Source organism: Lonchura striata, chromosome 6, assembly GCF_046129695.1.
Source record: "Lonchura striata isolate bLonStr1 chromosome 6, bLonStr1.mat, whole genome shotgun sequence".
Taxonomy (NCBI): domain Eukaryota; kingdom Metazoa; phylum Chordata; class Aves; order Passeriformes; family Estrildidae; genus Lonchura; species Lonchura striata.
The window spans coordinates 44,660,772-44,674,928 of NC_134608.1; the positions used below are offsets into that span (position 1 = coordinate 44,660,772).

A 14,157-nucleotide genomic window follows, 5' to 3' on the forward strand; every position below is an offset into this window, starting at 1 on the left:
GAGACCCCGAGCGCCGCTGCCACCTGCCCGGTGCCGCCCCTGTCGTGCCCCGATCGGTCGAGCAAACGGGCGGCTCTGCCTCCCGCCTGCCCGGGGCACTCCGGCAGCTCCGGCCACCAGCACGGTGCGGCCGGGCGCCGCTGGCAGGAGCAGCTCCGCGGCCCCACCGGCGCGGCAAACGCTGTCCGGAGCCCCCGGCGGGGGAACCGAGGCGGCGTGGGGGTCTCCGATGCCCGTGCCAGGAGCCTCCTCCCCTCGCATCCGTGGGGCAAAACCGCTCGTCCTTTCTCCCTTCAGAGACGTCTCCGTCTCCCCGAGGAGAGGGGTTAAATTCCTCGATAAGAGCCAGGCTCCAGCCGCATACTTCTGATGCCTTCCGTGAACTCTGCCGGCAGGTTGGCAGGTTGTTTCGTAACTCCACTTGTGGCCTGCTGCGGGGAGGAGGAGGCGGGGGGAACTGGACACCAAGCTCCTCTCCTGGCTTTTTTTTCCCTGCCCTGCAACAGCGCTTTGTAATTGCGGGTTAAAAACACAAACGTGCGTTCAAGGGTAGTGTACAGAAGAAAGGGTCACAGCCGTGCACCTCGCACTCCGAGTGGCTGCCTCAGGCACGGCCCATGGCACTCCCCTTGGGATGGCTGATTTCAGGAGAAATTAGGCGGAAACTAGTGCGAAATGGTCGGAAGAGGCGAGACGGGGTCTTTGGCCGCTCCTCGCCGTGAGCCGGGGCCGGCTCCCCGGGATGCCGGTGCTAACGGCGCGGGCCCGGGCCCCGCGCTCTGCCGGGACTTGCCAGGCAGGCACGGGCCCCGGGAGCGTGTGGGAGCACGAATGCCGGAGCTCCGCTGTCAAATGCTGGGGCCCTGGCGCCTGCCGGAATGGAGCAGCGGTGCTGCACACACCTGTCAGCTCACCTCGAGGGGCAGCTCTGTGGGGAGCTGCACTCCTCGGGAGGCAGGAATTGCAGCTCTTCTTGTGGAGAAGAGAGAAAACCGTGAGCACATGCTGTATCTGCAGTGGGTAGGAGTGGGAACGCTGCTTGTTTTCCTTATCAGGCAGTGCCGGTGGTGTCTTCTCAGGAAGGGGCTGTGGGGAGGGGGGGATGTTCTTACCTTCTGTTGATGCCGTTGGAATGCCAGGAATCCTCCCACATCCCAGTTATCTGCTGGGGGAGCCTAAGCACGATGCCTGGACTCTGTCTCTGCATATCTCTGCTGGCTTCCCCATGCCCCCTCGAAAGAAATGGCATGGAAATCCAGAAGCTGCCACAAGTGCACACATATCTTCCTGAAGCCTTTCTTCCACCCTGTTGTACAAAGTTGTGAGGACAGGGAGTGCTGCTTGCAGCACCTGCAGGTGCTCAGCACTCAAAGCATTGAGCACTGCAGTTGCCAGGATCCTGCACTATTTCCTAGCAATGGCATGCCAGTTGCTCTAAAATATAAAACTCTTTGCAAATGAGTGTGAGCGGGACATGGAAATGAGTTTTACCCAGGTCTTAAAGAGACAGACCTGAGCACTAATTTGGCAACATGTGTGTGTTGTCCATCTCCACAGTGGAGATGTGTCCTCTGGTTGCCTTCGCTGTCGCCACGTGCTGCAGGGAAATATTGCTTGAGTGCATCTGCATGGTCCACACTGGATCATCCTTTCCATGTTTTTCAGCATCTCTCTGTCCTGTCTTGTTCATGTCATCTTCAATAGGAAAGACCTCCAGTGGTGGCACAGAATTGACCTATACCCATGTTCTGTTGTTTCTCCATGTGCTGGGGAGGGAATGCTTTGGGAGCAATTCCAGACAAAGAGTTAATCCTTCCTGGCTGGGAGGCAGTGATGTGTGTGCCAAGGCTTCAGAGCAGAGTATTTTCTGGAGTCATGCAAGGTTGGGTGCTGTGGTGAGCTAGGGAGAAATCCAGGTGCTGTTTGACAATGGGTTGCTCTGTGCCCCAGATTAAATAAAGGCATGAAGGACACTTTAGGTGCCAGCTCTCTGTGTATGCATTGTTTTCAAGAGCATCTTTTTAAAGGATGTTCTTCCATCTGCTCCAACTTGTCTATGCCTTTGCAAACCCGTGTATTCAAATTAAAGCTTAAGCGGGACCCCATTGAAGGTTTTTAACAGAATCCTGTTGTTGTAAAGGACTGCTAACATTTTTATGTCCTTCCATTTTCTATTTGCAAACTTCAGGAGCTCCTAAAAGTGGCTGATTGTCTGGCTTTTTGTGGGCTGGAGTCAGCACTTTCTTGAGGGCTGGGGTGCTTCCAGCTGCCCCAGGCTAGTCATCTAGAATAACTTGTTGCCTTAAAAAGAAAAAAAAAAGGGGGATGGTATGGGGAGGGAGGGGGGAAATAACCTGAAACACTTCTTAACCAAACACATAGGTGGAAACTTCAGGACAATCGAGCCATGAAGGCTTCTTTTGCTGCTACTTCCTAACCCTGCTACAGCGCACAGAACCTGCTGGAGCTCATCTCTGGAGTCTCATGCTCAAGCCTTCTTGTGTCCCCTAGGGTGCTTCCTGCATGACAGTGGAATGTCACAGTGCTCTCAATAGCCCTTTGGGGACCAGGGCCTCCCATGGATGTCCTCCGTAGTGTTAGACCTAGCATTGCACTCCTGAGCACAGCAGGGACTTTAGAGGCTCCTAGAGATCCTGCAGGAGAGCAGCTGTGTTGGCAGGGAAGCCCAGTGCGTGGCAGCCTCCCCTTTGCTCCCTGTTATTCCTGCCAGCCCGGGTATACCATTGGCACCCAGATGGTGTTGTGAAGCTGTCTGACAGGGAGAGCACTTGTAGGGTTCCTGCTGGTTTAATGATTCCTGCTGTGAACAATGCTTTCCCCAGGAAATGTGAGTGTGCAGCAGGGAGCCTGTCTCTGCCTCTGGATGCTTGCCTGAGGCAGCTGGAGGTGGATACACACCATACGCATCTCTTCATGAGAATAAAGATGGGTTGTGTTGGTTTTTTTGGAGGCTTTGTGGTTGCTGTTTTCACTTGCCAATTTTTATTTTCTTTACCAAGTTCTGGCAATGTTTGGAGGTGTCAGCTCTCCTTCCTGCTAAGAGCCAAACATACTTGCGGTGGGAATCTGGGTGGACCTCTTTGCATGTTGTGATCAGTGCTGGCTGGTTCCTGCAACACAAACACACACACTCTTCTCTGAGGAACAGCTTCGTTGTCGGAAAGCAGCTCATGGTCTCCCTGGACTCTTGACCATTATGCCCAGGTATTTGCTTGATGGTTTGTGCCTGTAGAAAGTTAGGTGTTTCCCAGGCTTCCTCTTTTCCCTGCCCTGATTCCTCTAGGAGGGGACTTTCTCAGGGCAGCTTGTCAAGTCTTGGGGTCCCATCCCAAAGGATCGCCTCTGCAAGTCTTTCCCGGGGCTAACCCAGCCTGGGCACAAGGTTGTACCACATCATATGTGATCCAAGGTACTCCCACTTGTCCACCATCAGTAGGGAAAAAAAGCTGTGTCTACATAGGTGTTCGTGCATAAAGGCTTCCTGTAGTTGAGTGTTTTTGTTGGTTTTTTAAAGACCTTTTCTATTGCTCTTTCTAGTATTTTAAAAATCTTTCAAACTCACCATTATATGTTGCAAAAGGACATTTGCTCTCCCACTCTGGAAGGGAAGCATCACTGGGACTCAGGAGTGGAGGTGCTAGAAACATGGCTTTGAATCTTTGAGATGGCTGCATGCTGACAACTAGCTGTCCCTCAAAACTCCTTCTCAAGTATTTTTTGTACTGCCTTAATGCAGTTTGAGGATTTCTTAGACTGAGACTTTGGATTTGGTATTGTCCTCTTTGAATTCATGAGGCTTTTTAATGACCTGCTGGGAGTATAAAGAAGTTGGGCTAGGAAGTTTAAAAGTACGTATTTCCCCAAAGCGACACCATGTGAGCATTAGCTGCATGAGAATTAAGCAACTAAATTCTTCAGAAGAAACAATGTATTTTTATTGAGTCTCCCACTCTGTGCAGGCAGGAATGCTGGCCCAGTCCCCAGCTTATGTTCCTATCCCATTTTGATCCTTCAGGTATCAGTAGGGGTTGGCCCTATGTATGGAGCAAGAGCTGGAGCCCTTTGCTGGCATTAAAATGCCTTCAGCCTAAAGTCCAGCAAGGCAGTTTGGGGGATTAGAGTTGGTCATGCAGCCATGATTTCCTTCACTTGCAGGACTGTGATTTGTACCTCAGGATGGATGTCCCAGATGCACTTGCCTCTCCAGAGATATGCCACGAATTTACTGCTTTAAAGAGCTTATTGTCTCTATGTGGGTTCAGGCAGTGATTGATAGCACCTCCACCTAATTAGTCATGTGCCAGGTAGTGTGAAAGCAGAGATTTCTAAAATACCCAAGGGTCTTATCAAAGGTTTCAGCCAGGATTCATTATGAGTCTCTTGTTTATTTGTCTTTGTGCCTGAGCATGTGAGAGAAAGGAGCCTATTCAGCTCTCTACAAAGGGTCATTAAAATCCTTTTTAATCCTACAAAGTTATAAATAAATATCCATGACAGCATGCACCTGTATATTCATCTGTGCATCCTTTATTCTGGACACCCAGCAGTGTGTCCTTGACATGTGGCTGCTTTCTGAAGCAGGGTAGGAAACTGCAAGTTATTCTGGAAATGGAGAATAAAATCTGGAAGGTTTATCCCTGGTTGTGCATTTGCGAATTTGTTAATTACCTTATCCTGTAGGAGGAGAATTGGAATGGAAAGAGGATTGCTGGTGGCTGACACCAGCACTTCTAAAGGAGGCTGGAAGGCAGGTTGGAGGAACAATATTTGTAGGTCATTTGGCTTTTTTATGTCCCTGGTCCTATTTGCAGGACAGCTGCAGAGCCTGAATTTTCCTGTAAACCTACGGGGATGAAATTCTTGATTACTTTGACAGGAGACAGGGAGAGTGTCTGTCTCTGCTGGTATTCAGGGTGGTCAAGGCTCATCTCATCCTCTGGGCTGGACAGGGCAAGCATCTCAAGGAAGCTGCACTTTGAGGGTTCTTTCTGGCTCTTCTGGAGGCATTGGGAGAGCGACCTCATTAGTTGGGTTTTCCCCATTTTGGTTTTGTCCTTGAAGGTAGGGTTGAATGGAAGTTCTCTTCTTGGGCTGGGGAAGAGTATTTCTAAGGCTTCAGCAGGATCTTGCCTCTCAAGATTCCCTCCTTGTGTTCTGTGTGGGGAGAAATACATGCTGTGTTCTGACTTGGGGAATGGACTGTGTGTAATAACAGGGGAATACTCACAAATTGAATCGTGCTGTCGCTGATGACTGCTGTGGAAGATGAACACAGCAGAGATTCTGGACCTGCTGGCATATGAGTGCTATGGTTGTGTTTGTGTGGATGCTTGGGCAAGTACCCCTCAGAGCTTGCCTTTTAGGAGCTGGATTGTGAGTCATCCCCTAAAGATGATGAACCTAACCTAGATCAGCCTAGCACCCCAAGATATGTTGACCCAGTCTTGCCCCTGTACTGAGGGCAAAGCTAGGTCCATCCTGGGCATGGAATCAGGGTGTGCTCAATTGCACAAGAAAGAAAAGAGCATGGCAGTGCAAAAGCCTTTCCTCTTTTCCCTCTAATCTACACACTGTTGCTAATTTTGCTTCTCCCCTTTGGGAAGAACCTACGGATTTATTTCCAGCTGCTTTCAAGAAGTTACTCCTCACATGTAGGACTGGGGGTGATGGTCATGGTTATGGGAATAGCAGGTGCTGCTAATGATTTCCTTGCAAACCTTGATGTTTAGGGCAGACTTTTTCCTAGCCAGCCCTGCCAGCTCTCCCCCCATGGACAGTAGCCATTAGTGCTGCAAGGGAGAAACATGATGCATGAAGGTGCGAAAGATGATCCTTCCGCTTCCAGGCTGAAACGCTGTAATGTGAGTGTGTGCAGTAGGTGGAGGGGTGTTTTTGCTGCTTTTAATTTATAATGAGATTTTGGTTGGTGGCTCATCTGTGGGGTGGACTGACTAGTAATCATCCCTAAAATGTCACTGGCTGTGATTCTTGATGTTTTCATATGACTCTCAATGCTGACCTGGCACAGCCACAAATCTTAATCTTATCTAAGAGGGAGAAAAAGTCTCCCAGCTTCTTCACAGTGCTATTTCTGTTTCTTCTGTTTCCATGTGGGTCTGATGCTGTAGCAGACCCAAAAGCTTGAGTTGAAAGCAGAAATCCTGGCAGGTGGGGATGGCATAGAGTGAGTGTCTTTGACGCCAGTCATGATGTGCGCCTCCCTCCCCTAAATCCCTGCCAAAGGCCATCACCCTGAGGACTGTCCCCATTCTGCGTCACAGCCCTGGGCAGGATTTGTCCCTGACTCTTCCCGCCCTGCTCAGCATTGGCTAGCTTCCCCAGGCATGTTAGCATGGGTCTGTAATTTTTGGGAGGAAGTGGAGCAGAAAATCTCTAAGCCTCTATTTTTCTCTTAATGGGGGGTTGCTGGTGTGGTGCTTATGGCTCTCCAGAAATGTCTCTTTGGACAGTTCCTGCAAGACTTCAAGATTCTTGTGTGGGACATGTGACCCCTTGGATTGCCAGAGGAAAAATCCGTGGTGGTCTGTGATTTCTGGCTCAAATCATGCTTTAGCTCTGGAGCATGCAAATGCCCAAGACATAGTTTTCCTTTGATCTCCTTTAGTGCAAAAATCCCTTGAAACGCGGATGTAGCTTTTGCTGATGCCAAGTGTGTATTGTGCGCTGTAGGATGCCCCCAGCAGAAGCTGCTTGCTATTGAAAGGCAGCAGACCCTTGGGGGGTGTTTGGGCTTGGGTCCATCCACACATGAATATGTAAAAGTGCACCTTCAGGTTAAATTGGCAATTTTGGTAATTTGCCAAATTTTAGGGCTTTCTGTCAGGCACAGCATATCAGAGTAGGGAGCTGGATGAGGGATGATGGGTGAACTGAGGATATGGTGCTATTATGGCCACCCCCAAATAAGCTGCTTGGGTGTGAATTAGAGCCTCATGCTGGCTGCTTCCTTGCTCCTGGGTACTTGTGGCTTTGTTGTGTAAGGGCTGGTGGCTTCCTTAGGCCTGGGGTGTGAGAAGCACTTGCACACCCTCCCTGTGATGGTGGAAGGATGAGGAGCTGCCTCTCTGGGCTGTGACCACTCTGGTAGGACTTGTTTGTCACCTCTCAAGCTTGTTTAACCCCAGTCAACTCTTTGTGCCGGGAGGAGTAACCCATGTGTTGCTCCAGTTTGGAGCCCTGTGCAAGTGTCCCAGCTGCACCCTGATGGCCTCCACGCTGAAGGACAGGACACTGCTGTCTTTGGTAGGTGACCCTCTTGGCTGCCTTGTACCAGGCCAGAGGACGTGTTCCTTCAGGATCCTAGGGCTGGCATCCTCAGGACGAGCTGGAATGGTGGAAAGGTCATGCAGCAAGGGGCTGGGGCTTTGCCTGGCGCTCCCAGCTGCATGGACTCTGCTGCATGGACAGCTTGTTCAGAGTTGTGGATGCTCATCTCTGCCCAGCAAGGGAGCTGCCAGCCTGGGATGTGCCATGACATCAAACCTTGCCCCTAGCTGATACACGCTTAGAGTTGGGCTGGTCAGTGGTCAACCCTGACCGTGGCATTGCCTTCTGTCCTGGGATGGACATGGCATGGAAAGCCCAGCAGAACTGCTCAGTCCCTGTAACAGCTCAGCCAAGGGCAGGTGATGTCACTCCAAAAGAGGGTCCCAAGGCAGGAGGACACAGTTCATGGTCTGGAAGGAAACCTGGCACATGTCCCATCCCCTCCAACCTGCTGCAGGTGTTATCAGGAGGCTTCAGTTACTTACGGATCTTCTCGGTGTTGGTCACCACAGTAATAGGGAGGCTTCTGCCCCATCAGATGTTTCAGCAGGTGGGCAAGTACCATCTCTCCCCTTTGATGCAGGAGCTGGCCCCAGTGCTTAGAGCAGGGGGAGACTTGAGGAAGTATTAAATAGCTTCTGGATGTGTCACTGCAGCAGTTGATCCAGGGCAGTGAGTCACAGGCAGCCTGCCAGCGCCCCAGCACAGAGGATGGCAGCACAGAGCCACCTCTCCCCTCCCCACTTGCTGCTTACTCATGTGTTGGGTTGGGTTTTTTTTGTTGGTGTGTCTGCACATGGCTGGGATGAGCATCCCCCTGGCACTGGGTGGGAGAAGAGCCAGAGGGTGAGGTTCAAAGTAGAAATAAAACAACTGAGAGTACCCCAGCATTTTCCTGGACTGCATCCAAAGGAATGCAAAGCTGCTGGTCCCTATGGACACCTTGGTGCTTCATGGATTGCAGGCTCATCACAGCCTGCTCTCAAGTACTTATGCAGTTTATTAACTAGGAATCTTTATGACCTTATCCTCAGCCCAAACCCTGACACAAAAGGCTGGTCTTCTGGATTCCTTTCACTTTTAATTAGGCTTTCTTAGAAACCTTCCCTCTGGTGCTCCTCTCCTGCCACCTGGCCCTGTACCCAGCTCCCTGCCAGGGGGTGGACATAGTGAGGGAGGTGAGTGAACCTGCAAAAATGGGTGAAGCCTTAGTGCTGGCAGGTTGCCTATCTCAAAACCTTTATGCTGGTCCCAGATGGTCTTTTTTAGGAGCTGTGGTAGAGATGTTTGGGGTGCTTTGGTGTTTGGGTTGCAGTAGGCCTTACTGTTGGGTGAAAAATGGGTGAGCTTTTTCTGAAACTGATTTTAATTTTTTTATTATTATTATTGTGTGTGTCAAAACATAGTAGACTCTTGCAAAGTCCTTGCAGTCCTTGGCTGGAAGGTGCTGTCGCAGTTTCTGAGAGACTCTGTAGGGGACATGGCAGGTGGCCATACAAATCAGCAGTGGGCCTCACTTCTGTGAGGACGGTAACTGGCCAATTTTCTATTATTTCAGATCTAGGGAGGTCACCAAACCTTTGTGAGTCCCAGCAGCCATCAGGATGGCAGTTTGCAGGAGTAAGATGTGCATCCTCCTGCACGTGCAGAAATACTCCATCTCCACTTCCTTTAGCCTGACAGTTTCAGGGAGGCTGGGAGACAGTAGCACCAGGAATCAAAATAAAGCTGGAGGATTTAAGATTTTTAATTTTTTTTTTTTTCTGTGTGTCAGCATTTGAAAGTCTTACTTTCAGTCAGGAAATTTGTTGAAGTCATGGTATGAATCATCCCTACCCTCAATTTTAGGACCCATCACATGGGGAAAGGGAACAGAAAATTAATAATTTTGTTAACCTGCTTCCAATAAAAATTATTTAGAAATCTGTAGTGGGGAGGTGTAAGAATAAAATGAACGGCCTTTGGGAGCAGCCATCATGTATCCTGGCACCCATAGCCACCTGCTGGTGCTGGGGTTTGGGGCAGGGGCAGGGCCTGGCATCTGCCTGCACTTCTGGTTCATGATGAAAGCAACCTCCTGGGGCAAATACAAACAGAGGCAGCTGGAAACCTACCTTCTGCTGCGAAGCTGCTCTTCCCCAGGAAAAGTAATTCTTGCCCAAAAAAAGCCCATTATTTCTCCTACATGGTGGTATAATGAAGGCACCCACTATTAATGCAGGGGGTTGGCAGAGAACCCCATTAAGAGAGGGGTGTATTTGCAAATGGGGCAATGAGATTCACCCCCAGCTGTGGTTTTGAGTGATGGTAAAGAACTGAGTGTGTTACAGCAAAGGTGATGCTTGGGGCAAGGTGAATGTTTTAAGGTTGATTGCCTGATGGGGTTTTAGGGTGTGGTTTTTTTGTTTTGTTTTTTTTTTTTAACTAGAGTGATGCTGTCATGGTGGAGTATTTTGAAGGAGATGCTGAGTGCAGCCTGTGATGTCCCTTCCAAGCAGGCATAGAGGGGATCAGGGAGCATTGCAGGTCCCCTCAGATAAGGTGATCCTTCATCCCGTCAGCTCTTGTGCGAGGCCAGGGATCTGGAGGAAGAGGGGCAGTGAGGCTGGTTTTGAGTGGGAGCTGATCCTCCCCAGAAGGCAGGGGGAGGGCAGGCAGAGAAGGGAGCAGCCCTCTGCAAGGGGACAGATAGCATCCTGTATCTGGCAGCAAGCTGGAGACAATTCCCAAAACCCCCAGAGGTTACAGCAAGGACCCCCTGTGCTTGCAAGGATCTAAGGAAGCAATAAAATCCACTGGATTTTGGGGTGCTGGAGAATGTAGTGGGGATTATGCCCTGGCTGCTTTTGGGGGGGTTCCTCTTGCTTGAGGAGCAAAGCTGGCTGCCTCTCTCGCAGCTTTTTGGCAGCGCTGTGCCGCATGCTGGGCTGCTGGTAAATGATTGCCTGGAACTCCGGCAAGGCGGGGCCAGAGGTTGGTGCCTGGTTTGAACCCGGACAGGTGCCCGGGACCCGTGTGCCAGCAGCCATCCTGCTCCCACAGCGCTCGGCAGCCCCGATTTCGCCAGCAAGGTGAGACTGTTGTGGGACTCAACAAACTGGGTTATTTTTCTTGTTTATTCTTAAACTCCTGGCCCCCTTACTGGGTTGTGCCACAAGAAGCCAGATTTGAGACTAGCTTGGTCCCTGGCCAGGGAAGGAGAAGGGTCTAGGGAGTGCTCTGTGGGGTGTGTTGCACTCCAGTTTTGGTGTTAGGGTGCTGCTGAGGGGAGGTTGGGGGTGGAGAACAGCGGTGGTTTCAGGGTGATTTGGGTGGTGCCGCAGTGGCACCTGGACTTTGCTCCATGCCGGGGGGACGGTTGCAGTCTTGAATACACAGGATTGGGGAGTGGTGCCAAAATGCAGCTTGAAATTTATATCTAGCAAATTTTAGTGGTTTGGGGCTTACAGGGAGGTGGGCTGAACCCAAGGTGTCCTTCAGCCCCACAGTTTTCCCCGATCGCTCAGCCAAGGCAAACATGAGCTCAGCGCTGAGGTATTTGTGACGGCTGCTCTGTGCCCATGTTTTGGAGGTGGGCAGGGAGGTGGCACCAGCAGGACCTGGCACCTGCGCAGAACGTCCTCAGGAAGCCGTGTCTTCCTTGGTTCTTCCTTGCCTTTCTCACACCAGGATTAAAATTCCTCATCACTGGAGACAGGACTCTTCAAGCCCTCCCTTTGATTACTCAAGTAGGCAACAAAAAATAATGAAGCAGTGGAGTTTAACCTAAGGTCAAGCTTTCTCACAAGTTTGCCTGGCTGCAAACTTGGGATAGCTGGAGCAGAGGGAGGGGCTGGGACCAGCCAGGTGAAGCTGGGAAAGCAGTTTGTGACCCCCCCAGGATGGAGGACCAGAAAATTTAGTGTATGTTACTCCATCTAGGGCTTTCAGACAAGACTCATACTGTCAAAACCACTGTTATGGCAGGGAAAATAGACAGATCTTTGTACCGTGGTTGAAAACACTGTAAGCTCAAATATTTGAGTTCTTTACAGCTTGTGCTTTTTTTTTTTTTTTTATTTATGCCAGTTGCAGTTGTTGAGCTGCTGGAAGAGACAGGAGTTGGGTGTGCCCAGGCTAACAGGTGTTGTTTTATGTTAGTAGTACCCACTGGGTGGGAGCTGAGCTGGGCCCAGTGTTGGTCAGAGTCTGGGCTTTGTCATGGGTGCTTATGCCTGGCTACCCCTCCCAAACCCTACCTTTGGTCATGCTTTTGTTCAGAAAGAGGCTTTATTTTAATTTCTTAATCTCTCTCTGATAAATTGAGATGGATGTAAATATGAAAAGATTAAAATGCGCATTATCTGAATCTTCCCTTTATATCATTGCAGAAGTGGGCAACTGGCAGTTCATCTGCCTTTTTCAATGTTACTTAGAAAATCTCTCAGTGCCACTCTGTCAAATTTTCAAAGAAATTGCAGTGAAAGTCCAGCAAACCCATTAAAAATCCGTGCTTGCAGCAGAAATAACCTGGGCATCTTTTGGGCACCACACAGACACACAGACCTCATCATTTCCCACTACAGGAAGATTTGGACTTACTGTCCAGACATGAAGAAAAAAAAATTTTTTCGCAGATGAATATCAGCATTTAATAACATCAGCAAAAGTGCAATCTGTGCACAGGGTGACAGCGAACAACTTCTCGGTCTAGGATTCACCCAGGGGATGATGATTTAATGACACTGCTTTTAAGGTGTCTTGTATTCCTTGTTAGTGGCATGGGATTGAAACCTGGTTTCTTTTCTCCCCACAGGCAGCCTGTCCTGCAATGACCCAGAGCACCTGAGGCCCGGCAGCTGTGGGGATGGAGCTGAAGGTCTGGGTGGATGGGATCCAGAGGGTCGTGTGTGGAGTCTCGGAGCAAACCACCTGCCAAGAAGTGGTCATTGCCCTGGCACGGGCCATTGGTGAGCCATCTCCATCTGCTGGGGGGATGCCCCATCTGCAGATTCTTTCTGGGAAGAGGAGTCCTTGGGTGGGTGGACATCTTGCTGTGTGTTGGTGGGGATGCCACCAGCAGTGCCTGTGGGGCAGCAGCCTCAGCACAGCCCTGCTGGTCTCTGCTTTCCCAGTCTAATGTGTTCCCCTCCTCCCGACAGGTCAGACAGGCCGCTATGTGCTGGTGCAGAAGCTGCGGGAGAAGGAGCGGCAGCTGCTGCCGCTGGAGTGTCCCTTGGAGTCGCTGGCCAAGTGTGGGCAGTATGCCAGCGACGTGCAGTTCATCCTGCGGCGGACAGGCCCCAGCATGGCCGAGCGGCCCTCCTCGGAGGGCGCTCCCCAAGCTCCCGAGAGGACGTTCATCCGGGCCAGCTTGCCCATCAAGCCCAGGCTCACCAGCATAGATGGACCCCGTTCCAGGGAGCCGAAAAAATCCATGACCTTCAGCCTGGGTCCTACAGGCTCCAGTGACCTGTTCACCATGGGCCGATGGAGGCACCAAACACGGGATGGGCTAGACTTGGAGGGTGGTGGTGTTGTCCAGCCCTCCAAGGAGGAGCTTTTTAGGAGAGTGCTGCAGCAGCAGGAGCAGCTGCATTCCTTGGAGGCCCATGGGGACACCCTAGAAATGGACCTACGGCTCTGGGAGCGCAGCCGGCTTGCTGGCCAGGAGAATGAGATCCTCTATCTGGAGCAAGTGGTGCGGAGGAATGAGACAGAGCTGGGTGAGGAGGAGTTTTGGCAGAGTGAGCTCCGGCTGGAAAAGGAGTGCGAGCGGGAGCGACAGGAGCGGGTTAGGAGCCTGCGGGCCAGCCTGGAGGAGTACACCCAGAGGATCTATGAGCTAAGTGTCCGGACTGAAGCCCTGCAGGAGGAGATCCAATGGGAGATGGCCGAGAGAGCCAAGAGAGGGAAGGAGATCTCTATGCCCAGCCCCATAGAGCTGGAGGACATGGCCACCAAAATGAAAAGGGACCTGGAGGCCAAGGTCAAGCAAGGCACCCAGCTGGAGAGCAACCTGGCCAGCGTGGAGAAGGCCCTGGAGGAAGCTGAAAAGAACCTGCAGGTAGATAGGATTGGGTTGAGCCACTCCATGGGGTGGTAAGACCTTCAGGAGAGGGTGGGACCAGCTTTCCAGACACATTAGATCAGTGGGTTGAGTGGGGTTGGTTACTCCACCTGCCCAGTGAACTTGGGACTGGGTGCACAGCTCTCAGCAGCAGTGATCGCTAACAGAGGGACACCACCACTCTTGCCCCACACCCATTGCGCTCTGTGCAAGCTACATCTGGACTAATGCTCCTTCTAACTGGTGCACTGGGAGCACAGCATCACCTCGCTCCAGCACAGACAATGGTGCTGGAGCAAGAAGTGGTCCGTGTGTGGGGTTGATGGCGCTGGCACAAGGATTGGTGTCATCTTGGATGAAGGAATCACAAAGGGCATGGAACAGGTCTCCATGGTGCCTGTTCACAAAGTCTTTTGGCCATGCAGGGCTTGGGCTCATGGTGGGGGGCTGCACAGTGTGGAGATGGCTGCTCTGGGGATGAGCTGTGATGCCCCCCCAGCTTGCCTGTTGCAGCCTTCCAGAATCAGGGGTCAAGGGGCTGAGTGACTCCTGCTTCCTACCCACCATGTCCCCTTGGAGCAAAATGGGGAAGCTTTTATCCAGCCAGGCCTTCCCCAGGCTGTCCGTGCTTTCAGCATCTTTCCTTGAGCATCTCATTTGCATTTGGCATCTCCCAGCCGCGGCCGCCGTTTGATGGCTGCTCGCACCCTCTTGTGGAGATGCAGCAGAGCAGGGCTGTTCCCAAACCAGCGTCTTCCTCGTCCCCATCGCCTCCCTTCCTGCAGGCCCTCAGAGAGGGG

General features: G+C 51.5%; 1 protein-coding gene across 3 annotated transcripts in view; it reads left to right on the forward strand.

The window, feature by feature from the left end:
- RASSF7 (Ras association domain family member 7) overlaps nucleotides 1–14,157 on the forward strand; it is a 33,807-nt gene that overhangs the window by 16,879 nt on the left and 2,771 nt on the right. For 2 of the 3 annotated variants that reach the window (XM_031505054.2, XM_021555073.2), the window contains exons 2-3: nucleotides 12,104–12,257; nucleotides 12,455–13,354. In XM_031505054.2, the coding sequence (XP_031360914.2) occupies nucleotides 12,177–12,257; nucleotides 12,455–13,354 (981 nt within the window). In that variant the 5' untranslated portion in view covers nucleotides 12,104–12,176. Of the gene's footprint in view, nucleotides 1–12,103; nucleotides 12,258–12,449; nucleotides 13,355–14,157 lie in introns of all 3 variants that reach the window. The other variant, XM_021555070.2, reaches the window with a different exon arrangement.